General features: G+C 42.2%; 2 protein-coding genes and 1 long non-coding RNA gene across 3 annotated transcripts; 1 reads left to right on the top strand and 2 right to left on the bottom strand.

The window, feature by feature from the left end:
• Positions 1-500: 500 nt before the first annotated feature.
• Positions 501-13,691, top strand: slc43a3a (solute carrier family 43 member 3a). Its single transcript, XM_054780094.1, has 13 exons — positions 501-560; positions 2,337-2,669; positions 4,199-4,328; positions 4,979-5,025; positions 5,163-5,239; positions 6,926-7,018; positions 7,132-7,271; positions 7,341-7,468; positions 8,213-8,362; positions 8,450-8,557; positions 10,732-10,918; positions 11,005-11,128; positions 13,446-13,691. Exons 2-13 carry the CDS (start codon positions 2,480-2,482, stop codon positions 13,560-13,562), a joined length of 1,491 nt encoding a protein of 496 aa, XP_054636069.1. The 5' UTR covers positions 501-560; positions 2,337-2,479; the 3' UTR covers positions 13,563-13,691.
• On the bottom strand, positions 10,592-14,152 carry LOC129183165 (uncharacterized). Its single transcript, XR_008570752.1, has 3 exons — positions 14,030-14,152; positions 10,976-11,107; positions 10,592-10,885 (listed from the first exon to the last, which is right to left on the bottom strand). It is a non-coding gene; the product is annotated as an uncharacterized LOC129183165 (long non-coding RNA).
• A 1,352-nt stretch (positions 14,153-15,504) lies between these two features.
• Positions 15,505-23,645, bottom strand: LOC129183163 (uncharacterized). The gene is made up of 7 exons (XM_054780092.1): positions 23,329-23,645; positions 22,605-22,918; positions 22,458-22,522; positions 21,921-22,078; positions 20,514-20,732; positions 17,775-19,174; positions 15,505-16,341 (listed from the first exon to the last, which is right to left on the bottom strand). The coding sequence occupies exons 1-7, from the start codon at positions 23,570-23,572 to the stop codon at positions 15,751-15,753; spliced, it is 2,991 nt and encodes a 996-aa protein (XP_054636067.1). The 5' UTR covers positions 23,573-23,645; the 3' UTR covers positions 15,505-15,750.
• Positions 23,646-27,239: the final 3,594 nt, after the last annotated feature.

The following is a 27,239-nucleotide window of genomic DNA, read 5'->3' on the forward strand; positions in this document are numbered from 1 at the left end:
ACACAAAACACGTTTTTATAACTGCAAATGCATAAATTCCATTCTAAATGCATATGAACGAGGAATGAAAGGGATAAATGAACATATAAGGTTACTTTTACCTTCACGTTTCATAGTATGACACTAACCTAGGTTCCACTCTAATAGCCATCCATCCATCCATCTTCTATACCGCTTCTCCTCTTTTAGGGTCGCGGGGGCATGCTGGAGCCTAACCCAGCTGACTCCAAGCGACAGGCGGGGTACACCCTGGACTGGTCGACTCTAATAGCCATTCGCTGAAGTCAAAGTGTAAAGTGAATATGGCATGCATGCAAAAGATATATGCAAAAGTGCGTCGTTAGTTTTCTGGAAATGTGCCAAATGTGCCACAGAACAACTGAAACGCACGTGCAGTATTTCTAAAGCCATAAGAGAGTTGTCGGCGCGGAAGTCATGGCTCGTGCAGAATGACGTCACCGTCGACTCGCCGATTGCGTGCACACACACGCACAGATCGAGTCAGGAGAAGCAGCACTCAAGCGACGGTAAGAATGTTTGGACCTGCAGGAGATGATAAGGTAATCACCCTTACTTCTGTTTACTAAAAATAATAACACTGGCGCGTGTGGCGATGTGCACGGATGAACGGAGAAGTAAATGTACACTTTACAATATTTCAGACTCAAGAGTGACTGGGATGTGAGGCTTTTTTTTTCAACAACACAGCAAAAATGGACTTTTGCTGATATTTTACCAAACAAACTTCACGTTTTACACAATTTTTAGTCTTTAACTGACAAAATACTGAGGTGGAATAAGTCCAGAAATACGGAATTCCTATTTTTTGTGTGAGTAGTACTTTTATAGTAGTACTAGTATACACGTGCACCACGAGCCAACTCACACAAAAACTTGTGAATTGATGTCTTTATGTGTCCGTCTTGTGACTGCCGTTCTCTGGCAGGAGATATGCTACAAAAATACAAAGTGTAACGCCATCGTCATATATATACGGTATATATATCATTTTTGCATTATAAGTGTGTGTACATTTTTTAACAGTATTTTCTGTCACGAAATTATGGAAGCCCTTTTCCGCCACTGAAAAAAATACCGAAATGATAATGAAGTCATAATTATGAGCTAAAAAGTCGAAATGATGAGAAGTCATAATAATGAAAGAAGAAAGTCATAATTATGAGATAAAAAAAGTCTTAATTGTGAGATTAAAAGACAAAATTATGAGACAAAATCATAACTATGAGATAAAGTCATAATTATGAGATGAACAGTCGGAATTATGAGATCAATACTCAAAATTATGAGATAAAAAGTCATAATTATGATATAAGGTCTTAATTATCAGATAAACAGTTGAAAATTTGAGATAAGAAAGTCAGAATTATGAGATAAAAAATCAAAATGATGGGATAAGAAAGTCAATTATGAGATGAACAGTCAAAATTATGAGATCAAAAGTTTAAATTATGCGAGAAAAAGTCATAATTATGAGATTTAAAAAAGTTGGAATTATGAGATAAAAAAAAGTCCAAATTATGAGAAAAGAAAGTCAATTATGAGATTAAAAAAGTCAAAATTATGAGATAAAAAGTCATAATTATGAGATAAGGTCTTAATTATGAGATAAACAGTTGAAAATATGAGATAAAGTCTTAATTATGAGATTAAAAAGTGGGATAAAATGGGATAAGTAAGTCAATTATGAGATTAAAAATCGAAATTATGATAAGAAATCACAATTAGGAGATAAATAGAATTTGTATCTCATAGTTTTGACCAAATGATGAGACAGAAACTCATAACTATGAAATAAAGTCATAATTATGAGATGAATGGTCAAAATTATGAGATCAAAAGTCAAAATTCTGCGATAAAAAGTCAATATTATGAGATTTAAAAAGATCAAAAATATGAGATAAAAAAGTCCAAATGATTAGAAAAGAAAGTCATAATCATGACATAAAAAGTCAAAGTTATTAACAATAATTAATTAACTTTTTTTTTTTCCTGGTGTAATCAATAAAGTGTTTTAGTGAACAAAAGAGCACGTTGGCCACACAGTCACAGTCTGGAAATCAGGAAGACCTGGGTTCGATTCTCCCCTGGGGCATTTATATGTCCATAGGTCCATAGGTGTGAATGGTTGTTTGTCTATATGTGCCCTGCGATTGGCTGGTGACCAGTCCAGGGTGTACCCCGCCTCTCTACCCGAAGTCAGCTGAGATAGGCTCCAGCATACCCCCGCGACCCCAAACAGGATTGGATAAACAATCTTTGCTCCAATATTTTCATTGTTTAAGGGACACTAAACAACTCTCTCGTCTGCTTTGCAGAATCTTGTACTTACTATGTAAGTATTCCAAGTCACCTGGTGAAGAAAAAGCCCAAAAAACAAACGGATCCAAAGGCAAAGAGACTTTGTCATAGGGAGTGCCTTCGTCTTGGTGGATCATTTGAATGCTGGAAGACGTGAAGCATGGAACGTTGCAAGAGAAGCACGAAGGTGCTCTATGTCATGACCCTGTTGTCGGGGTTGCTGGAGTGTATGTTCTTTGCAGGCATCGTCTTTGGTTTTGCCTCCTTGGTGTTTGTGTTGAAGGAGGAAGGATACTTCAGTCAGCTGTGTAGTAGTTCTCCAGGGACCAACTGGACAGACATTGTTCAAGGTAAGACGCAACTGTAGACTTGGACGGTTGGAAGACATGGACGTAGGGGAGAATCAGGGGCGAAGCCAGTGAAGCAGCTGCTTTCTTTGTAATCACCAGCAGAGGGCGACATTGTCCAGTCGTTCTCGAGGACTTTGGTTCAGACTATATGTCTAGTCGGAATTTCACAACCTCTGGCTCCTTCCCAACCAGGGAGCTGACATTCCATGTCCCAAGAACCAGATTTGGCCACCAAAGACCAGGTCGTCCAAGCGCCCTTCCTCGAACACACATTGCACAGGACCCATACGTTTGTCTCCACAGATGGTGGGTCTACGTCAGGAGATGCCTGATGGCTGAGATGACTAAGGCCCGACCACCAGGCACTTGACTGCGTTCCCCTGCCTTAGGCCTGGCTCCAGGGTGAGGCCATCAGGTCTTCTGAATCACTCTTCACCTGGACCGTCACCTAGGACCTGTTTACCTTGGGAGAGCCTTTCATAGGCATATAGCCCCGGACAACATAGCTCCTAGGATCACTCTGGCACTCAAACCCCTCCACCAAGATAAGGTGGTGATTCGCAGAGGAGCAGAATTTTTATGGGCAGAATTTCTGGGCTTAGCCAAGGCATTGAGGGGGTCCAGTTTGGGGGCCTTAGGATGTCACCTCTGTTAGTTGCAGATGATGTGGTCCTGATGTCCTCAGACTGTGACCTTCCGCATTTAATGGGGCAGTTTGTAGCAGTGTGTGAAGCTTCTGGGATGAGACTCAGCACCTCCAAATCTGAGCGTGAGTCTCAGCCAGAAAAGGATGGATTGCCCCTTCAGGTTGGGAGTGAGGTCTTGAACCAGGTGGAGGAGTTCAAAGTATTTTGGAGTCTTGTTCATGAGTAAGGGAAGGCTGCCGTGTGACTGCCCTGGAATCGTTGCAGCATCTGTAGTAATGCAGTCGCTGTACCAGACTGTTGAGCGCTGAGCCAGAGGGCAAAGCTCTCAATTTACCAGTCTATCTACGTTCCTACCGTCACCTGCGGTCACAGGCCTTGCATAGTGATCGAGAGAGCAAGATAAAATGAGTTTACAGCCAAAATGAGTTTCCTCCGTATGGTGGCTGGACTCACCCTAAGCGATAGGGTGAGGAGCTGCTGCTCCTTCACATCAAGAGGAGTCAGGTGAGGTGGCCTGGGCATCTAGTCCGGATGCCTCCATGATAAGGTGTTCCGGGCATGCCCAGAGGGAGGATGAGAAGCTGGGGGGTTATGTCTCACAGCTGGCCGTGGATGGCCTCGGTGGAACTGGAAGAGTTGGCCAGAGACCGGGAAGAATAAAGTGATGTTTTCTAATGTTAACTTGCAAAGCTTGTCTTGAACAAATAAACCATACCACAACACACTATGAGCGTCTGGAAGACCGGGAGAGGACATTGGTTTGTGGTCTAAAGTCCTTTTTTTTAAACATTTCTTACTTCAATTTTGAAAACTTGCTCCTCGATGATGCAGACATGGTGATTGATTTTGTGCTTTCATTCTCTCCCCTTGTCCTGTTTTCAGACTGCAGTGGTCAGGATGAGAAGTTCGCACTGGTCTTCACCATTGCGTCTTTCCTCAACAACTTCATGGTCCTGTTTAGCGGCATCGTCTTTGATCGTTTTGGCACGCTGGTGACCAGACTGCTGGCAATGTGAGAACCAACACCACATCATGCCCAGCTTTAGTTTCTCAGTCAGCTTTTTCACCGAAAACCAACAGGGAGGCCTGAAATCAGGGGGCTGCTGTCCAAAGTGCGGCATCTTTAATGTACTCTACAAACGTATCAAAGTGGCCCCTTAGTCATTGCTCACTTGGTATGTGTTTGTACATATTTGCATGTTACTGTTTTCATAGCTACAGTATATATGATTTCAAAAGTTGATACCCTATTGGTCAGCAGTGGCTCAGGAGGTAGAGCAGGTCATCCAGAAACCGGAAGGTTGGCGGTTTGATCCTCGCTCCCTCCACCCAGTCACTGTTGTTATGTCCCTGACAATTTACCCACACTGGTGTATGAATGTTTGGTGGTGGTGTGAGAGGCCGTAGGCGCAAATTGGCAGCCACGTTTCTGTCTGACTACCCCAAGGCAGATGTATCTACAGATGTAGATTACCACCAGCGGTGTGTCAATGATTAATGGGTTCACTTCATTGTGAAACACTTTGGGTGCCTTGAAAAGTGCTATATAAAATGTAATCCATTATTATTATTACCCTCACAACAAGAAGGTATAGGGCTTCATTGTTTCTAAAAAATGTTTGATATTTGATCCATTAAAAGTCAATTTGCATTTCTCTCTAGAAACATTTACTGCATTGGAACTGTTCTTGTGGCCGTTTCTAATGCAAGTAGGTGCACACACACACACACGGCGTGCTGTAATTGTTGGCTCCCTGCACTGTTTACATGTGACCCAATTACTGGGAATTCTCACTGACACGTGTAACACTACAAAAAGTCTACATGATGGGAATAATCCATGCAGAACTTTCAGTCCTGCTGTTTCCTGCGCTGTCCTGCATTGCTGTTGGAGGAATGCTGCTCATGATGACAAACTTGCAGGTATGCACTGAATACCTGATTTACGACTTGCATTAAACATCAGTGGACCGTCACAGACACATTTGGCGCTGCCTGTTTGCCCTGGCTCATCAACACACATCTGGTCTGCCAGAGAATAAGTGTTGCCAACTTTGCAACTTTGTTGCTGAGTTATACAGTCGTTTTCAGAAATTAATTGAATAAGAAATGATGGCTGTTCTGTGGTAGACTATGGTCTATTATTAGTCAAAACATATTGAAATACAAGTGATATGTAGCATTCTGGCCACTAGGCAGCAATAATGACACAAAATATTGAGACATTACCTTACATTACATTACCTTAACACTGCATGAAGTCTGCCAGTGAGTGAAAAAAAGTTCTCCTTCTATCCCGTGTGGAAGTGGAACAGTTTTGCCTTAAGTTTAGAAGAAGTAAATTCTGGTTTAACAGGTTAGCTCACTAGCTTGTCAGCTCGCTAGCTAGCGGCCGTCTCGAGTCCCTGCAGCATAAGAGTTGCACAATGTGATGTAAACAATGAATAGTGTAAAGGTGACTATCGGGGTGTTTTTTCATGTCTACAGGGCTCTAATAATGTTTAGAACCATATTTAGAAGGTCAAAGACAGGTTATCTATGCTCTAACTACAAAAATATTCGATTTATTAACATTGCATCCTATACCGTGGAAATTCCTGAATTGTGTTTGGGTCTGGAACCAATTAAAAACGAGGGACCTCTGCAGATTCCTGCTTCCCCCCACCAAATTGTGAAAAATGCCTATTTTTTGATACCCTATAACATGCCTCTCACAGTTATTAAATGCATGCAAAAGTTTAACACAAAGAATACAAAACCAAAACGTGCAGGTACACAACATAACATATTGTCAAAGCATCTTCCTGCTGGAAGATGTGGCATGAATTGACTAGCGAGCACACTCGCGACCCTAGTGAGGATAAGCGGCATAGAACATGGCTGGATGGAGTGTAAAGGCGACTATAGGGGTGTTATTTTATGTCTAGAGGGCTCTAATAATGTTTAAAACCATATTTACAAGGTCATGAACAGGTTTTCTATTCTCTAACTACCAAAATATTCCATTTATAAATAAGGAAACCTACTTTGCGGAAATTCACTTATCTGGAACCAATTAACTGTGATAAACAAAGGATTTCTGTACATTGAATCCTCGCACACTGGCGATTCAGCATTCACGCCCTGACAAATTTACAGATGTTTAGTCACAAAACAAAATGACGATTCTCTTTTTTTCTCTGCAAAAAGACTTTTTTTCCTGCAGAAAACACATTCACCATAATATGTGATAATTCAGGTCAAATGTACAGCATACATGTACCACTGTTAAAACAGTTTCTATGCTTCACTTCAATGATTTTTCCTCAAGCGTTGCGATTTCCCAGTCCTTGAACACACCATAGACGCCAAAGTTTGCTGGCTACGGAAGCACTAGCTTATACAGTACCTGGATTGTTGTGGAGCTGAAACTAATCCTGTAATCACAACATTATTATTGCAAATGTTGATCCGAAATTGGGGAACAACAACATCAAACTTGCTGGGTGAGCCGTGTGTCAAAAATAGGCATTTTTGTTTTTTGTGAACCTGGAAGATAACCCCCGTGAAAAGCGGGGATGTACTGTACAATAACTGTATCAGCTGTGTGTGTGTGTGTGTTTTGGAAAGGTTGGCAACCTGTTTGCTGCTCATCGCTCCACCATCATCACCCTCTACAGTGGCGCCTTTGACTCCTCTGCAGCGGTGTTTCTCATCATCAAGGTAAAGTGATGCAGCCACGTGATAGAGAGCATCTGAAATGTACCGGAAGTGCAAGGTCACACAGCTGTCACATCAAACCAAAAAGTGCTTAAAGTCCACCTTTTGCTGTGCAGGTTTTGCACCAACATGGCATCACTCTGCGCCGCTCCTTTGTCTTTTTGTCCTTCTGCTCCATCATACACATTGTGCGCACCGCCTTGCTGCTGCCCCACACACGCATCCCCTACCCCGTGCCGCCGTGCTACACCTATGGGTGAGAACGGCGTTGTTTGCATTTGGACTGTGTAAGAAGATGCTACACATTGTGTGACTGATTTCACAGGCTGAGTTTGGGGAAAAACAAGTACAACGTGGAGCAGAGGATGAGGGATGTACTGCCAATGTCAAATGTGTCAAGTGGGAGGAGCAACGCACCTGAGGATGAGACAGAAGTGAAAGAGTCTGGAAAAGGTATTTAGCCCTCATTGAATTATATTACTGACTGATGATATGTGAGTGTAGATCATTCTGGGAGCTCACGTAGCTAAATAAGATGGCAAAATATTGGAATCAGGTCTCAGTATATGCAGTGCAAATCTAAATCAATACTAGCACAATAATAAACGTTGCTAAATGCCTCTCTCACAGAGTCAAAGTCCTGACCTGAATCCTATTGTGATGCTGTCCCTAAAAAGGGACCTTAAAAAGGCGCTTCATGCTGAAAAAACCTCCAGTGAGGCTGAATTACAACAATTCTGCAAAGATGAGTGGGCCAAAATTCCTCCCCAGCACTGTAAGACTCATTGCAAGTTAATGCAAACGCTTGATTGCAGTTGTTGCTGCTAAGGGGTGCCCAACCAGTTCTCCCTTATTAAAAAAACGTTTCATTTAAAAACTGCATTTTGTGTTCAGTTGTGTTTTCATTGACTAATATCTAATTTTGTTTGACAAATATGCAACAAAAAAAAGAAATCAGGAAGTAGGCAAACACTTTTCCACATCACTGTATATATTTATGCTCTGTCTTTATTCCTATTTCATTATTTGTATTTTTGCTTTCATCCTTATTTCAAACATTTTATGTCAGCCTTTTTTATTAACTGGTATCGGCATCGGCTGATATCACTCAAGGATGATCGGTATCGGAATCTGCAAAACCCTGATCAGAGCATCCCTAGTCGAAGTGAATAAAAACAATCTTTGTGTGTCCTGGAGATTTAGTGAAGAGTTTCCAGAGCTGCGTGCTGTCCTGGTTCTTCGTGTGGAACCTGTTGTGGTTGTCCATCATGCAGCTGAGACACTTCATCTTCATCGGCACCCTCAACCCCAAGCTGGTCCGACTGGCCAACAATGACAACCACCTGGGTGAATCTGTTTGTCCCACAAGCTTGCAGTGCAAATTCTTTGCTTTGCTCGCTGGCTGATGTGGTGGTGATCCTACGCCCCTCACAGTGAGTCACTACACCAACGTCTTCTCCATAACTCAGCTTTGTGCGGTGCTGTGTGCACCCTGGAACGGACTCTTGCTGGACAGACACAAGGGGAAGCCTCGCGCGCCTGGTAAGTCTACTCTAATATGGAGCCGGAATGCTGACAGTGAGTTTTGGTACTGAAAAAAAAAAAGTTGGCAGGGCTTTTGACGTGGAGGGCAGGGGGTGAGGGTGTTGGGGGCGGGGCTTGGAGTGTGAGAACTTGCTTCCGGGTTTTGAGGACAGAGTAGAGCAGCCTCTCAAATTACAATCACAAACCGGAAAAGGGGGGGAATGGAGGCCAATAACGATGCATGTCGTTCAAACATGCGAGTGTGCATGCTGTGTTGCATAAAGACATGACATAGTTGAAAACAAGCCGATCAAACAGCCGCGTCTGCATTTTTACCTTTGTGTCCTTCATCGTTTCACTATGCTGTTATTATTAGTAGCGAAAGATGTGTTCCCTTCTAGTCTAGTGGTTAATGATGTTAATGATGGCAATGATGTTAATCGTGTTTATCGTGGTTAATTGGTTCCAGACCTGACTGGGATGAGTGAATTTCCGCCAAGTATGATTATAAATCAAATGTTTTTGTATTTAGAGTATAGAAACTCTGTTTACAACCTTCTAAATACGATTTTTATTTACTTTACACTCGTATTAATAATAATAGGACATAGTCAACCACGAAACAGTGATTTATGCATTCATATATTTAGAAAAAAACGTGATAAGAGTGAAGTCGTGAAATTGGAAGCGCAAAGTGGCGAGGGATTACAGTGCAGTTATCCCTGACATGATTCATCAACTTTGCTTAAATATGTTATATGTTGTTTGTAATTATGTTCCACACTGTTCAATTTTTGAAAGCGAACTGTAAATTAGCAAAAATCCCATTTATAGTTCCTGGCGGTAGCCATGATGACTTAGCTCTCGCTCTTTAGCCTCAATTCCGGAAGTGATGTCATCGGGGGGAACCCTCTCAGCCGCAAAAACATAGCGGTGTACAAGACAGAGGATGTTTACAATGATTACAGCAAAGATTTGAACGATGTGACTATAGTTTTTGGAGGAAGAAACATTTGGAGATTGAATAGAGAACTTGCAGAACATGGACTTAAGCCTGAAGATATGAAGATTGGTCACCTTCAAAACACAGAATGGTAAGTGTAAATTACTTTACTAGTTGCTTATCCTTCAATTATTCTTTTAGAGCGGCGTCTTCATTAGCTTTAAGGGGTATTTATAGCCTGATTTATTTCACAAAGCCCCCACAGTAAACATACATATCGCTGTGAAAAGATGTTATACAACATGTATCATGCTTTACAGTCTTGTCGCTATAGTGGACTTGTGTTTAGGATACAATATGTAAACAAGACATGACTTAACCTGTTCTGTGGCAACTTTGACGTCATTCTTCTTGGCATTTTTTTCCTGTCCACCGGTGGAATAGCATCCTTTTTTACAATGTGTTTATACCGTACTTGCAAGTCAAATGCTTCTTGTAAAGGTGTTCCTTTGTAGCAGTCATCAGTGAAATGATCACTGCAAAGAACAGAACTCGAGGTGGGCGTCCAATTGTCTCTCGTTCGCTGCACTTGCTTCGTCCATCCTTCAAAAACAAACTTACAGTGTCACTCAGATACTATAAACATCCAGCAGCAACACAACATTTTGGCATGACTACTATTTTGAAGAAAATTTTGTTTCTTTACTCTGCTTTAGCTGATGACGTCACTTCCGGAAATTACGCGAGTTTATCACGGCTGCCGCCATCAACTATAAATGTAATTTTTGCTAATTTCGCTTTCAAAAATTGAGGAATGTAGAGCACAATTACAAATAATATATACCATATTTAAGCAAAGTTGATAAATCATGTCAGGGACCCTTTAAAACAAGCGTTGTTTTCATCTGCTATATTCATCAAGTCTGACCCAGAATATAAGCGTTCATCGCTTTTTGCTGGCCTCGTTTTCAACTATTTCATGTTGTCATTCAACACACCATGCACACTCGCACGTTTAAAGCTAATGATTTGAATGGCAAGCACCGTTATTGGCCTCCATTCCTCTCAATATTCCCTTTGCGGTTTGCGTGATTGCAATTTGCGTCGTCTTTTGGGTTTCTTGAATTGTTAATTTGCTGTAAGTCTGTCAGTGTACATTACCAGCCGCAGGGAGGACAACAACGGCCGCTCTCTACTGGAAGCGCCTTCTCAGAGTCCCAGGGCTCCCTAACGACTTGTCATCGTGTAGGAGCAACAGAGCAGGAGGCTGACCTGCGCTCCTCCATTCTGTCGCTGTTCCTGACCTCCCTGCAGTGTCTGCTCTTCTCCGTGTGCGCCTCAGTTCCTTCTCTGCCCGTGCAGTTCTTAACCTTTGCTCTGGAAGTCATTAATCGCTCCTTCATCTACGGGGGAAATGCAGCCTTCATTAACATTGCGTGAGTAAAGAACATCATGTTTGCACCCCAGCACGAAGCAAAGTGCGTATTATTTACCCAGTTGTCAATGAGTCTCTTTTCCTCAGCTTTCCAATTTGTCACTTTGGGAAGCTGTATGGTCTCACCATGTCTTTGTCAGCAGTCATCTCTCTGCTTCAGTACCCCTGCTTAGCTCTGTTCAAAGGAGCTCTGGATGGGGACAATATTTATGTAAGTGTTGCTCACAGTTGCTCAATATTTTTGGTGAAACTTTACATTTGTGTGGATGGAAATAACCAGACTGGTGCCCTAAACAGCCAGTTGTTGTAATACAGCAGATCCCCGCACATGGTGAAATACTGCAACTTATGGGCGCACCCACGAAAAGCCCTAAAAATGCCTATTTTTCATACGCTAAAGTTTGAACCAAGGGCGTTTCACAGTCATGAAACACATCCACTTAAGGCAGGGGTGTCCAAACTGTTCCCAGCGAGGGCCGCATATGGTAAAATTAAAGGATACGGGGGCCACTATGATATTTTACATTTTGTAAGCCAGCCCATGTAGATATGCTAACAAGTTATATATACTTAAAGGGTCCCTGACATGATTCATCAACTTTGCTTAAATATGTTACATATTGTTTGCAATGATGTTCTCAACAGGTTCAGCCTCATTTCCGTAAGTGATGTCATCGGGGTACTATCGCTCAGGTAAACAAACACGGCGGTGTACGAGACAGAGGATGTTTACAGTGATTATAGTGAAGATTTGAGCGATGTGTCAATAGTTTTAAGAAGGGAGAAATGTTTGGAGATGAAATAGAGAACTTGCAAAACATGGAATTAAGTGGAGATGAAGATTGGCCGCCTTCAAAACACAGAATGGTAAGTGTAAATTACTCTGGAGTTGCTTATCCTACAATAATTGTTTTAAATTGGCTTCTGTCTCTCATTCCCTGCACTAGCTTCGTCCATTGTTATCTTAAACCTTCCCCTCTTTTGGAAAAGAAAACAAACTTACAGTATCACTCGGATACTGTGAACATCCAGCAGCAACACAATATTTTGGTATGACAACTACTTTGATGAAAAATATACTGAACCAAGTCGACGATATACCTCGAGAAGCTTTCGTTTACTCTGCTTTAGCTGAGAGGTGTCACCTCGATGACGCCACTTCCGGAAATGAGTCTGAGCTGCGAGCTAGTTCATCATGGGCGGCGCCATGAACTATAAATGTCAAGATTGGGTCTAGGAGAACAAGACGAGACTTTAAAATTACTTTTCAGAAATGTATAATGAAAAGATAGAAATAATATATGACGAAATATACAGTATTGCAATCTACGATACTGTATAATTTGTACTACGTTACACTTTTCTGCACTCTGTGTGTATGCTAGCAGCCCCACCTTCGCCCACTAAGACAAAGAGACTGCATTACTGACAAAAGGGCTCACTCCGTTAATGCTGTTGTTCTATGGAACAAACTCGCCAAGGTGCTGAAAGCAATGCACAGAGTGAACTCTCTTCCTGTCTGTTTGGAGGTGGGAGACGGGGAAAACAGACACACATGCACATGGCAATATATTGAGGCCGGCAAAATTGTCAAATTCATTTTCATTTATTGTGTGATTAATTAATTTATTATCGTCCAAGGCCTTGTGCCCACAAACTTTTTTTTCTGAACGAGAAATCTTTCTTTCCGCATTTTAATCTCGTGAGCTCATGTGACACCCCTAGTAAGAGGTTAGGTGACAAAGTGTATTATTACTTTTTCTCCACTGCCTGTTTTTCCATTGTTGCTGTTTTTCAATTTTACAAATATGTCAGCTGTCTTCTTGTCATTTTTTCATAACACTGGGACTTTATTCCCGTAATATCACAAATTTTCAACCTGATTTTGTAAAAATTGCAACTTTCTTCTTTGTTTTGTTACTACTACTGGAAAAACTATTGCGGAAATTCTTGTGAAAATTATTTGTGTCATAATGTTAACATTTTTTTATATCAATATTGTGACTTTATTGTAATATTTCTGCTTAAAATTAAGTAAAATTGCTGCTCTTTTTAAAATTGTTTTCATTTTTTGTTGTCTTTAAAAAAAAAATCTAACTATTTCAACTTTCTTCTTATAAATTCCCTTTTTGTAATTATGACTTTATTCTGGTAAAATGATAACTTTTTCCGCAACGCAGTTTTCAAAAAATGACAACCTTATTTGTTTGGATTGGTTTGTTTCTCACAATATTACAACTGAATTTTTTTTTTTTTTTTCTTGAATGTTTCAACTTCATGCTACTAAAATTATTTTTCGTTTTTTATTTTATATTACAACTTTTTCTAGTTAGCCATGGGCCGTACTTTAGGCACCCCTGACTTAAGTTGTAATTTTATATATTAAAAACAACTAATTATTTTATATCACGAAATCAGTGAATAGGCAGGCGAGGATGTGCTGGACTTCATGTAAACATGAAGCAGTGATATGATTTGTGTATGCACACGTCCAGCTGAGATAACTGAAGTGTTGTGATGTGTTGCAGGCGGACATGACTCTGAGTCTGGTGACGATGCTGGGTTTTATCCATCCATTGTACGTCTTCGTGCACTGCTGGAAATTAGCCCAGGCCAGGAAGAACAGGCAGCCTGTGGCACTGTAACGGCTAGTGATGTGCGGGGAGATACTAACGATACCAGGTCTTCATGTTCTAAAATTGACTCTCAAATCAAAATGGCCGTACTTTCAGTGCTTCACTCATTTGTTGCAACGATTACCGATGGGGAACGGAGTCGTGTGTATTGTCAATAAAATTTCCATTCTTACAGTTCTTTATAATTAATCATTTCCTTTAATGGTTTTATTATTTTACTTGTTTTCTATTTTTATTGTTTAAAATACCATTTTCACATGTTTTATGTGATCCTGTCCTGTTTTTTTCTGTTGTTGTATATTAGCTTGGCTACATTGTAAATCACTCCAGATGACCAACTGCATGGACGAAAGGGGGTGTGGTACACGCGCACACAGGTACAGACTCGAATGTTCTTTTAAATGTAACCGCTGATATTAAATCCGTCTGGCTGACGTGATCAAGCAGAACAATCGCCAAATATGTTCCCGACTTACAGTGGCAGATGAACACAAACTCCTGTCCTGGTAACAACACTGGTGGTCATTCAAGGCTCTGATTCCCGGCGCTCATGGGGTGACAGCAGGGACGGCCAATCACACGTTAGCAACCCCCCCCCCAAAAAAACACGGCTGAGCCCATCGGTGAGGCGGTCTACAGGCAAACAGGCTCCAGGTTGAGCGGCCGTTTAACGCTTGGTCCTAGTGCCCGACCTTGCTCTTTTCATGTACTGTGACGTAACATTTTGGTAAAAACAGGGAACCAAAACTGCCTTTTGAAGAAGTGCACGGTGGCATATCCCGGGCCGACGTAAGGGATTTATGACGTCATACCGATAAATCTGCCAACATTAAAAAATATTTTTTAAAATAAATTTAAAAAACACTCCAATGAGGCGACATTATCTGTGCAGTACGGTTGAGCAAATCATGTACTCCTTTTTTTCCTCCTGCCGATCGTAACTTCCCATGAGCTCACTTTAAAAAACATTGACTGTTTCCGAGACATTTCACGTGCTAGTTGTAATAAAAAAAACATTGAGCACACAGAAAACCTTACCAGTCACCTGAAAAGCCAGCATCACTACCACGCCTGGGGAATGTTTACAGACCTCCGCGGCATCACACCGGCTGCTCGGAGCATGTGTCCGAATATAGTGCACTTTGCTAGGTCACAGCACCTAGCTCCGTCCACTCTATACAGTACTCTGGTTGTCCTGATAGTAGTTATGTGTCAGTAATGTCATATTTGATTAGAACAAATCAACAGGTACAGTTGGTCAAATCCTAATTTGTTCCAGTTCTTTTTACCTCCAGGTGTGCACAAACTACTGTTAAATCTAAATTTTAAAGTAGATATTAAAAAAAAAGTGATTGGGGGGGGGAAAAAAAAAAAGATAACGTGCATCTCAAGTTGGCACGTGTGCATCATAGTTCAGGTAAAAGAACTAATTAGGTCGGTGCCTCCAAAGTGTACCAACGCATCAGTAAAATTAAACAAAAAAAACACAAAAGTTGTCAAAACAGCAAAACGGTGTAATGTAACATGAAAACGCTGCTTCATGCTTGAATAAGTCAATGAAAAACTTAACAAAAGACCCTCTGGAGAACTACTGTATATGCGCCAAGCGTAGCACAACAATGCAGTGCCGAAGAATACAGTGTGTGCCTGCTCAGTCACTGAGGAAGGATAACATCGCTTCTTAACTTTCCTGTTTCCCAAGCAGCAGTGGACCAAAGAAAAGGAAAGCCATCACCATGGAAGTGGAAGCTCACACAGCACCAACTGCATGACTGTCCCAACCATCATCAAAGATAGACGATTGAATGCTAATGAATGCTGGAGGAGTCATGGAGTCTGTGTGCTGTTACAAGGAGATCTTTCTCCCAGTCTAGCTTGGGACAACATTTTAAGACGGTAGAAAGGCCTGCAAGACAACCACAGGAATAAAATGAAGTTTTTGCGACTTAGGTTAAGGTACAGTGAGATTTTATTCAGTATTAATCATTTCCTTCTTGATCAGGATGGAGCTACACGTGCTTATGGTTTTCTGAAATACCAAACACACCATGATCATTTACAATGTGTCGCAGAACTAAGTAAAGCACAAGTCTTGGGTCAGAAGACAACTAGGACTTTTAGCTGCCATGTTTGAGGGTGTGTCTTTTCAACAGGCAACGGGTTTGAAGCTGAACTTTGAATCAGGAAAGTAAGGAATTCATGTTTTATTTTTATGCCTGATCATGTGGTTGTGGTGCAGAAACAAGATTGGGTCCAAACTTTCCGGTGGGATGCTGTCTCTTTTCCTGTTGGTTGCACCCGCTCTGTCCTGAACAAAGTCTTGCGCCATGTTGCCTGCCACTGCTGGGGCAGCCAAGTACGCCTCTGCCACTTTAGCCAGCATTGGGAATTGCACCGCCTTTGTCCTCCACCAATGGAGGGGCTCCACTCCCATTGAAGCTCCCTTGTCAGCTCTGAAGACTGATATCTCCAAGTCTACCGACTCCTCCACGGAATCCTGCCTGCTCCGCGGCGTGGAGAACAAGTCTCCGAGCAAGAACTCCATACCAGACACTTCACCCAGCGAGCCAAGCTCTGGCAGATCCAGCTCTTCTTCATCCTCCATGTCTCTGAAGTCCACCTCACCCAGTTTGCTTCTCTTCAAGAAATGAGTCTCTGATTCTGGTCTTTCAGGAGAGATGAACCTCTTACTTGAGTTTGAGTATGTCTTCTTCATTTTGTGTGTCTTCCTGTCTTCAGCTATCCTGATGGTGTCTTTCTTCAACCAATCAAAAGTCTCCGCTTGCTCCTAAAAGTAACACCACATTAATGTATACAATGACTGCACAACATTCTTAGGAAAAACAGTCAAATATTGGTTGTCTTAGGCCACATTTCGCCTGTCATCCTAAACAGGGCAGCTCTAATCTGAGGGCAGTGAGACCTCTGCTCCACTCCATCTTAACTCATTCAATACCAAGGACGTATTTATACGTTTTTATAAACCCGAACGCCAGATACCAAAAACGTATTTATACGTCTTTTACGTTTTTTTTCCGCTAGAGGCAAAAAGAGGTAATGACGCAACTGCACAGTAAAAGATGTGCCTTTTAAAAGCAGATGTAAAACATAAAAACGGCAGAAGTGCATTTGATAAAAGCTCGGCATGGCTCCTTTGCATGTAGAAACGCACTCGACAGCCAGGAGGAAGTGCACAGTTCAGTTCCAAATGTGAAATTGTAAATAGTTCACGATGTTATGTTTGTAAATAAATTATTTTGATGTAAAACACTTATTTGTGTTGTTTATGTTTGTGTTGATATTTTCCTGAAACTTACCTATGTTCTACTGCTGATTACTAAAGAACGGAAAAAGGTAGAAACAATCTTCTAGAGGTAGACGGTCGACTTGGTTCAGCATATTTTTCATCAAAACAGTAGTCATGCCAAAATGTTGTGTTGCTGCTGGATGTTCACAGTATTCGACTGATAATGTAAATTTATTTTCCAAATGAGGAAGCTTTAAGACAAAAATGGGCAAAGCAAGCGCAGAGAACGAGAAACAGGTGGACGCCCACCTCGAGTTCTGGCCTTTGTCGTGATCATTTCACTGATGACTGCTATGAAGGAACACCTTTACAAGAAGTATAAAAAAAGCAGCAAAATGCAAATAAATGCAAATCAAGTGACCCAAGTAGGTCACAACATATGATTTTTTTTCAAACTCGTAATGTTACGTTATTTGCTAGCGGCAGGTCACACTTTTCCACAAACTTCCGTTTCCAGGTCATGTGATTATTGTTAGCAACTGAGATGTTAAATACTGAGTGATTGTTGCTTGTTGTTCAGTGGAGAGTAAACCCTTTATACCACCTGTCCTTCATGCCTGTCTCCTTCCAAATCACGTCTCCACATGAGCAATATGTGCTAACCAAGCAGCTAACAATGCTTGTGCTAGCTATGCCTGACGTACAGCAACACAGCACACGCCTGTGGTTTCAACACATGGAAGCCCAGTTCCGACTGCGAGGAACAGCACAGGACGTGATGCGATGATGATCATAGAAACGGTATGACGCACAATTTTAGTGCTTTCGAAAGCGCGACTTGAAAAAGTGTGCAAATTTCACATAGAAAGGCCCCAAAGTGACATGCGTGACCACCATGTAGCACTCATTCACACACACTGGTAAGAAAGAATGCAGAATGTTGTCAACTTGACAGTGCTAGAACATGGACTCACCGTCTCGCTCATGAAGCCCAGCCCGTGAAACTGGGGGTCGAGGGAACAGGCCACACTTAAAATCCTGTTGACTTCAGGGTTGTTGTAATGCCTCGCCAACATCTGCCTCACCATCTGCTTCATGTCATTCAAGATGCTGGAGTCCCCTGGCCGGCATACGAGGTGGCGGGAAAGCAGGCCAGTGAGGATGGGCTTAATGAGAGACAAGCGCGGGAAAGCGTCCTTGGCCAGTGTCTGACATGCCACGTCCAATGGCTTGAGCACTAAACATAACTCCTCCAAGATTTTCCACTCGGAGTGCAATGGTGCCGTGTTTGATGCATCTGCAGTGGATGAGGGGTTTGCATAGCAGCAGCTACGCACGCCGGACTCTGAGGCGACGTCTTCATCCGTCAGGTTCTCATATTTGACCGGCTTTACCAAACTAGCGATAAGGCTTTCATGTTTGAGGAGTGTGCTCAGCAGAGGATAAAGTCTGTCCCACGTTGGCCGACAGTTGCTGGCCCATGACTTCAGCTCCGCCTGCTCCCGTTTGGTCAACGTTTCCAACACGCTCTGGTGATAACTTGACGGCCTCCGACAAGAGTCTCTGCGTTGACAAGGTGCCGGGAAGAGGTTAAAAAGAGCACCCTGGAATTGGAAGACGGTCTTGGAGATGACAGGGTGTGACATCAATTCGTCAACGCAGCCATGTACCACACTGAAGAAACACGGGACAAACAGAGGCCCTTCACTTGGATGACCCGGTTCCATGGGTGACACAGATTTGCCCTTCTCCCGAAAGGAGTTTGAGTGCAGGGCTTTTTCTGCATTATTAATCATCAGTAGTCTCATCTTGTTATTGCTTTTACCTCCCAGCAAGGCCAGATTAAATTGGGATATGCCCCACTCTTGGGCCATCATCTTTACTTGGGCTTCCAAGCTCTGGAGGTAGTTGTTTGTCACGTCACTCTCTCTGAGTCTTTGCGTTGCCAGGGTGACATTCTGACATTTCATGTTTGAGTCTATGTAATGTGCCCAGAGGGTGAGATATCCCTCATTATGTCCCTCCCAGCTGTGGACCCAAACGTCCACGCTTAATGTAACAAAATAGGGAACCTCCTCCCACTCGCTGGGCGGCCGCGCAAGTCTCCCGCATTCATACTCGATAGGCGCGGTGTAATCGGCTACGGTTTCATTTTCTTTGTCGCTGGACGTCTTCAGCATCTGAGCGAGGAGCTTTTTGTCTCTGCTGTGGTGTTCATTCAGGAGCTTCTCCAGCAGGCACGGTGAAGGAAGTTTGTAGGCTGGAAGCAGGGAGCGGATCAGCTCTGTGAAGCCTTTTCCACCTACCAGAGCTGGAGGCTGGAGATCCATGATGAGAAAATTAGCGATGGCGTCCGTCAATTGAGCAGATGAGCCTAGAAAAGGCGTACAGAACAGACCCCCGTTATCCATCACTGACAGGCGGCGTGGAAAACATCACTACATTTGGGAGACAAACTTTAAAGGGTCCCTGACATGATTAATCAACAAAACATTTTATATATCGTTTGTAATTGTAGCCTACATTGTTTGATTTTTGAAAGCGAATGGTAAATTCCCAAAAATGACATTTACAGTTCATGGCGCCACCCATGGCGAGCTCGCTCTCGCTGTTCAGTCTTGTTTCCGAAAGTGACGTCATCGGGGTGACACCACTCCGCTAAAGCAGAGCAAACAAACGCTTCTCGAGGTACATTGTCGACTTGGTTCACTATATTTTTCACCAAAATAGAATTCATGCAAAGATGTTGTGCTGCTGCTGCTGGATGTTCAAAGTATCCCAGTGATACTGGAAGTTTGTTTTGTTTTCCAAATGAGGAAGGTTTAAGACAAAAACAGACAAAGCAAGTGCAGAGAACTAGAGACAGATTGACGCCCACCTCAGGTTCTGTTCTTTGCAGTGATCGTTTCACTAATGACTGCTATGAAGGAACACTTTTACAAGAAGCATTTGGCTTGAAAATACGGTATCAACACATTTTGAAAAAGGATGCTATTCCACCGGTACAAGACATCAAAGTTGCCACAGAACAGAGCAAGGCAACTCTTCTTTACATAATGTCTTCTAAACACTATTCCATGATAGCGACATGGCTGTAAAGCATTATACATGTTATATAAATATCTTTTCACAGCAATATGTTGACAGTGGGGGTGGGGGCGGGGAATAAAATATGAAATAAATCGAACTATAAAAACTCATTTATGCTAATAAGTCGACTTACAGTATAAGAATAATTGAAGGATGAGCAACTCTAGAGTAATTCCGTATTTTTAAGGCGACAAATCATCTCCATGTCTTAAGGCCATGTTCTGCAAGTTTTCTATTTCATCTCCTAATGTTTCTCCCTTCTTTTCCCCTCAAAAACTATTGACACGCTCAAATACTCACTGTCATCACTGTAAAAATCCTCTGTCTTGTACAATGCCATGTTTGTTTACCTGAGCGATACTACGCCAATGGCATCAGTTCCGGAAATGAGACTGAACAGCGAGCACGGGCTCATCATGGGTGGCACCATTAACTATAAAGGTAATTTTTGCAAATTCCCCATTCAATTTAAAAAAATGTAACAATGTAGATCATAATTACAAACAATATAAAACATATTTAAGCAAAGTTGATGAATCATGTCAGGGACCCTCTAAGCAGTGCAGTACTGGCTGGAGGTTATGGTTAATGTATCACAAACAAAAGCAGCACAGAAAAGTTACCTGGGATTGGGGAAGTAAAGGCGGCGTGAGAGATCTGTCCTGAATCACTATTTCCATCTGGATTTGACAAGGTGGTCACGTCACTGATGACGGGCAGTGATTGGCTGTGGTCTCCAGTCTGGAAGGAGCTGCTGGTCTCCGGGAGGGTCACCAACTGAATGTCCGGCAGAAGTTGCAGAACTGTCTCCTTATCGCCGAGTTCACATTTCACATTCTCACCTGCACACAGCAAAACACAGGTTAGTGATGAAGCACAGCGGAGCTTCGTTTTCAACAAAAATGACTGCCACGGCTAGGTCTCGGTTATCGTACGGCCAAACAAAACAGCCACACGCTGATCCTATTGGCTCATATTTCTGCGTGGAACAGATTTATTGGATTTACAGTAAAGGATTTCTCATGGCAGCCGATTTTGTACTTTTTGGTTTTTGTCTGACATTTTGGAACAAATTAACAAATTCAATCCCAGCCATTTTTCAAAATTCAACCTCTTCAGTACCGGCCATTTTACACAATTTTAACTGATCTTTCAAGGCACACAGAATATTGTGTTCTATGGCTATATAAACATGGAACCTACCAAAAAAAGGTTAGACTCTCGTCTTTCATCAGAAAAAAAGTTTCTTTCTATCTTTTTCTGTTCTTTAGTAATCAGCAGTAGAACATAGTTAAGTTTCAGGAAAATATCAGCTCCCGACTAAAACAGGGAGTGCATGGGTGCATCATGCCAACCCATAATGCACGTCAAACATTTTATTATTTTTTTTAAATATGTATGTATTTTTGAGAAAAAAAAAATATATATATATTATATATACACTGTATTCTTTTCTTCTTTCTTGCTAAATGTATTTGTTGTCAATTTTGAAAGAAAATATTTTTTTTGTTGTCAAATTCAATTCAAAATTATTGTTTATTTACAGTATTAATGAAGAATTAATACACTAATTGTTCATTTTTTTATCAAATTAATACTAGAATTACACAATAGTTTGCAGGCGACACCTTGACTTCTTTCAATGCAAGTTTGTTGGTAAAACAATACAATGTGAAAATGATAATCAAATGTGTCATAATATCATGAGGCGATTGTACACGACTATGTTGTCACAGTTACAGGTTTGCCCTCTGAGGGTAACCATAACTGATGTGGCCAACAGTGAAAACAAGTTTGAGCCCCCTGTTCTAGGGGGTAGACCATTACCCGTCGATATACGTTTCAGTACTGGTATCACACGTGAAAACGTGGTATCGGGCCATCCCTAGTATGTGGACAGAACAGCACTTGCTTCGTTTCTTTGAAACACCAAAGCAAAAATTCATTTCACAATCCTTGAGTCTCTTTTCCGTACACTACGGAGGTAAATGGACGTGGCAGTCCGCGTCAACCGGCCTTCCAAAACTCACCCATCCTGAGGCCCAGCAGTTTGGCATAATCCCTGCCGATCCAGACCCTGAGCTCATCGCCCTCTGGGATGGGCTGTGAAACCTTGTAGTAGATGTTACGGTAGAACTGGAAAACAACCATATTGTGTTGAGCCTCACTGCTGCTGTACGTTACATACCTGAAACACACACACACACACACACAAATGAGTCACACAAAATCTACATACGTGGTCGAACGACAGCAAGCATTGCTGGTTTTAAAGTGAAAGTAATTGTGCTTTACCTATTTCGTATTGCTAAGTATAAACAAATAAATAAATAAATAAATTAGATAGATAGATAGCTTTTTTGGACAATGTTAAAAGGAAATGTGCACTTTTTGGGGGAATTTTGCCCATCATCCACAATCCTAGACGGCTCTTTTTATCTTTAGAATGCACAGAAAAGAGAAAGACGTGTGTGTTCATGTCTCACGTAAGGATTGCAGATGACCAGCAAAAATCCCCCCCCCCCCCCCCCCCCAAAAAGTGCAGTTTTCCTTTAAAAGCACCCCACCTCATCCAGTTAGATCTGTTTTCATCAAAGGCATCGACATAGACAAAATCAGCATCATTCCTGATCTGCAAAGTACAAAAAGGACATTGTTTTTAAGTTCCAAAATACTCCCAATGCAGTGTTACTGTGAAACATGCAGTGACTTACTGCCCAGGCATATTTGAGGTTTGTTGGCATGTGGCCTTTGGACACTTCTCCAACATAAGGTCCAAAGATGATGCCCTGCTGAAGGTGGCACTTGGCATACACCTTCCACTGGTCCGTACGTTCATCACCAGAAGATCCAGGATCAGGAGAATCGTGGAGGCACAGACAGGACGGCAGGGAAAGCACTGCTCGCGATGGTCCGCCTTGAAGCCATGTCTCGCCAGGTGGCAGAGCAGCGTCGGGGATGTAGTTGTGGTTTGAGCGAGTCTGGATCAATGACATACCCTCATAAGATTCTTGTCTTTCGTCCACCCCTGGATGAAAAAAAAAAAATACTGACTGTCAATTATAATTTTAAATCCGGTTAATCACCATCATGACCATTATTCCAATGGCCAATACCACAAATTGAACATGGCGTCATCTAGTACCGCCCCTGCAAACACAAACGCCACAGATGCATTGCAGTCCCACGGCGAACTATTTTCCACATTCTAAACCCCCCACACTTTCCCGTCATTTTACATTTTCAGTCCAGCATTTCAGTTCAGCTTCAGGTATTCGACAAATGGCCTCCTCTAGTTAATTGTGTTGTTTTAACCTGACTCATGATTGTGCCTCCCGACAGCGCCTTGTACAATGCGTAGTGTCTTTGTTCACCTTACAACAGCACACGTCCTCGAACATTTGACTCTGTTGTCAGTTGTGTAAGTGGAAGACTTACTGAGGCCCCGGCGTTTCGTTAGGGTGTTTTGGCGAAAGACGGCCGAAGAAATACTTGCAGAGGAATCCCCGGCGAATGTATGCTTGGCGTTGATGTGGTACTTTAAGCTGGAGGTGCTTCGGTGAAACGAAAACTCCTTCCTGCATAGTGTGCATACTACTTTTTGTCGGTCGATTGATCCGTCCTGGTGTTTTTTGTACTCAAACTTCCCATTGAGAGGGCCAATGTGTTTAGGGTCGTCCATCTTGATCCAGTTGCTTCTGCCTCCAGATGAGCGCCAATTTGGGACGCTTCTTCTTCTTCTTTGGCTGCTGCGTTCTTCTTCTTCTTCGGTTTAATGGCGAGTTGCAACCATGACTGCAAATGTGCATACCGCCACCTGCTGTAGTGATGGAAATTCCGGCTCTTTTTAGAAAGACGGTTCTTTTGGCTCGGCAGCCAAAAACAGCCGACTCTTTCGGATCCCAAGGGGCTCCTGCGATTTTTTTGTTGTCTTAAATTAGTTTATTACCAAATAATGTGTATTGTGTAAAATAAATTACCAATGTAAAAATACATTATATGAAATGTTTATTATTTCAATGGATTTATTTACATTCTCAATGAAGAGCTACAAAAAAATATAATAATATATTGTAAAATGCAAGAACAAAGACCCATCAGAAGAAAAATCAAATCTCTTTGTGCAAATTTTTAACTATTTACAATCAAACACAACAACAACAAAACACCACATGACAGAACGTAAGTTTAAAAAGTGGAAAACAAAAAGAAAAAGCAGCATCCAGGTGTGTCTTTACTGAAGATTGGCATTCAAAAACTCCTTTGTCTGTCACTCACTTATATTTTTGCTTTCCCTTTCTAGGGCATTTGTCTCAGCAACCTCTGTCTTCCTCCCTCCTATCCGTGTGCTGTATGTGTTTAACCCCACCCCTTCCCATGCGCAGTGTGGATACAGGGACGCCGCCACACATCTTGCTCTTAGAGACGATTCGTTCACGACCGACACATCACTAACCTACTGTATCAGAAAATGTAACATGCTCAAATGAACTTAATTTACATGACCTGTTTTTTTAAAAAAAACACCTAAATTCCATAAAATAATCCTGTGTCCCTTAAATGTTCTCGAAAAAATGAAAAATCTACAACAGCACGTGACGTCACAAAAGCGATGTTGTAAAATTTGCGAAAGGAGGAAGCGACCTAGGTCTCGCGCATGTGCAGAACCGATCGCATTTTCGGTACGGATCGCTTAGTGACAATTACATCAACATATTTATTAACTAATTCAATCCCAGCCATGTACCGTCCATTTTGGACAATTTTGACTGATCTTTCAAGGCACACGGAATACTGTGTTCTATGGCTATAAAACCATGTAACCTACCAAAAGAATGATTAGACTGTCATCTTTCATCTGAAAAAAAGGCTGTTTCTACCTTTTTCCGTTCTTTAGAAATCAGTAGTAGAGCACAGCTAAGTTTCACAAAAATATCCGTTCCCAACTAAAAAAAGAAAACCAGCTTTTTGTGAAAAAATACATTTCAAGCATAACTTTCACTTTGACACAAATATTTTTTGCTTTTGTGACAGTTCTAATATCTAAACAACTATACCACAACACAAACAACACAAAAAAGGGTTGTTTTACATCAAAATAACAATTTATTTACAAATATAACATCATGGACTATTTACAGTTTTCACATTTGGAACTGAGCTATGTGTGTGAATGTGTGTGCAGCTTCTCTACTTCTAGCTAAAGCCCGGGTCCCCATCATGACAGCGTCCTATCCCATGGGATACAACACCGGACCACCCCCTCGCCCCACGATCCTCACAATTCACACAAACAAACCCCCAACAATGTCAGTGAGAACGTCATTGTCAAGCTGGCAGGAGGGTTTTCAGTGTGTCAAAAATAGACATTTTTAAGGGCCTATCAATTACTCATTTTCTCGCATTTTTTTGTCATTCGCTGGTGGTCCTGGAGAGTGACAGGGATATACTGTAATACATCTCTCTTCTGACGTCGACACAAGTTTAACAGTCGAGACAGTTACTGTCTTTTGTGTTATAGACTCACGTTTTCCGCAGGTGGGCCGCACGCTGTTCTTCATTTCACATTAACCACAATGATCTTTCTCATGCTGACTCATTGGATCGTTATTGTTTGATGAGCTTCAGTGATGGTTAACAGGCAGACGGACGTGTCAAATACTAATTCACTTCACTGTATTTGTCATGTCATCTTGAAGGAATGCATGTAATGCAGTACATGCTACAAGCTGGCTGGTAAAAATACAGATGTTGTCCAATAATACATTCAGGAATGCTCTCGATAGCCGAGAGATATGGACGGATGGAGAATAACAAAGCAGCTTAAGATGTCCACATGCACTCCTGTTCAAAATTTGAAGATCAGTTGAAAGAATTTCCATTTTGCACAGTTGGATCTGAAGGAGGTTCTAAGTAGAGCTTCAAAATGCAAAAAGAAGAAATGGGAATGAGCCAAAAATGTTTGAGTAAGCAATTTATTACAAAAAAGCCATCCATCCATCCATCCATCCATCCATTCATCTATCCATCCATCCATTTTCTTCCGCTTCGGGTTGCGGGGGCAGCAGTCTAAGCAGGGAAGCCCAAAATTCCCTCTTTTGTCCAGCTCCTCCCGGCAACTTCCGAGGCGTTCCCAGGCCATTTGCGAGACATAGTCTCTCCAACGTGTCCCGGGTCTTCCCCGAGGCCTCCTATCAGTCGGTGCCCTGGACACCTCTCCAGGGAGCCCGAGCCACCTCATGTGACTCCTCTCAATGCGGAGCAGCGGTTGTACTTGGAGTTTCTCCCGAACGACAGTGCTTCTCACCTTATCTCTTCGGGAGCGCCCAGCCACCATACGGAGAAAACTCATTTTGTCCGCTTGTACCCGCGATCTTGTCCTTTCGGTCACTACCAAAAGCTGATGACAATACGTGAGGTTAGGAACGTAGATGGATTGGTAAACTGAGAGCTTTGCTTTTTGGCTGAGCTCCCTCTTCACCACAGCGGACAGCTGATCAAAAGTTTAAGACCACAGCTCAAAAAACCCTGAAACCCCCCTCAATAGAAATAAAATGTGCCATTCTTGTTAATCACCTCAAACACTGGTTTAGGTGGGCTTGATGCCAGTGTTTCCAGGAGGCTAGTGGGAATGTTGCTCCAGGTGGTGAAGATAGCTTCACGGAGGGCATCCAATGTCTGGAACTGATGTCCATTTTTGTCAACTTCCTTTGCCATCCATCCCCAAATGTGTTCAGGGGAACACACAGGATGGTCCCAAAGAGTGAGCTTGTTCCTCTGGAAGCAGACCAAGTGCAGCTTTGTCCTGTTGGAAAAGCCAGTCATTACCACGCAGACGAGGGCCTTCAGTCATGAGGGATGCACCCTGCAACATCTCCACATAGCCAACTGCCGTTTGACGCTCCTGCACAACCTGAAGCTCCATTGTTCCACTAAAGGATCATGATGGCGCCCCCTCCACTGTGCCGTGTGGAAAACATCTCAGGTGGGATCTCCTTGTCATGCCAGTAACGTTGGAAGCCATCAGGACCGTCAAGGGAGAATAAAACTTTCTTCCACCTGTCAATGTCCCATGTTTGGTGCCCTCGTGCAAATTCGAGATGAGGCCTTTGAAGATGTTTTTTCTTCTTAAAAAGACTTCTATCGCAGACGCCGTCTGATGGTTTTCAGACTGCACTCATTAACATTTAGGCCGAGGATGGTCCCGTGTCACATTTTTTGGGTCTACCGCTTGACTTTTTTATTCCATAACCCTGAGGATGTTTAAATCTTACTGCGTCCAACCTCAGCAGCAAAGGTGCGCTGCAAGAGGCCTTGCTTATGCAGCTCAACAATCTGACCGCATTCAA

This window comes from Dunckerocampus dactyliophorus, chromosome 6 (assembly GCF_027744805.1).
Source record: "Dunckerocampus dactyliophorus isolate RoL2022-P2 chromosome 6, RoL_Ddac_1.1, whole genome shotgun sequence".
Classification (NCBI taxonomy): Eukaryota; Metazoa; Chordata; class Actinopteri; order Syngnathiformes; family Syngnathidae; genus Dunckerocampus; species Dunckerocampus dactyliophorus.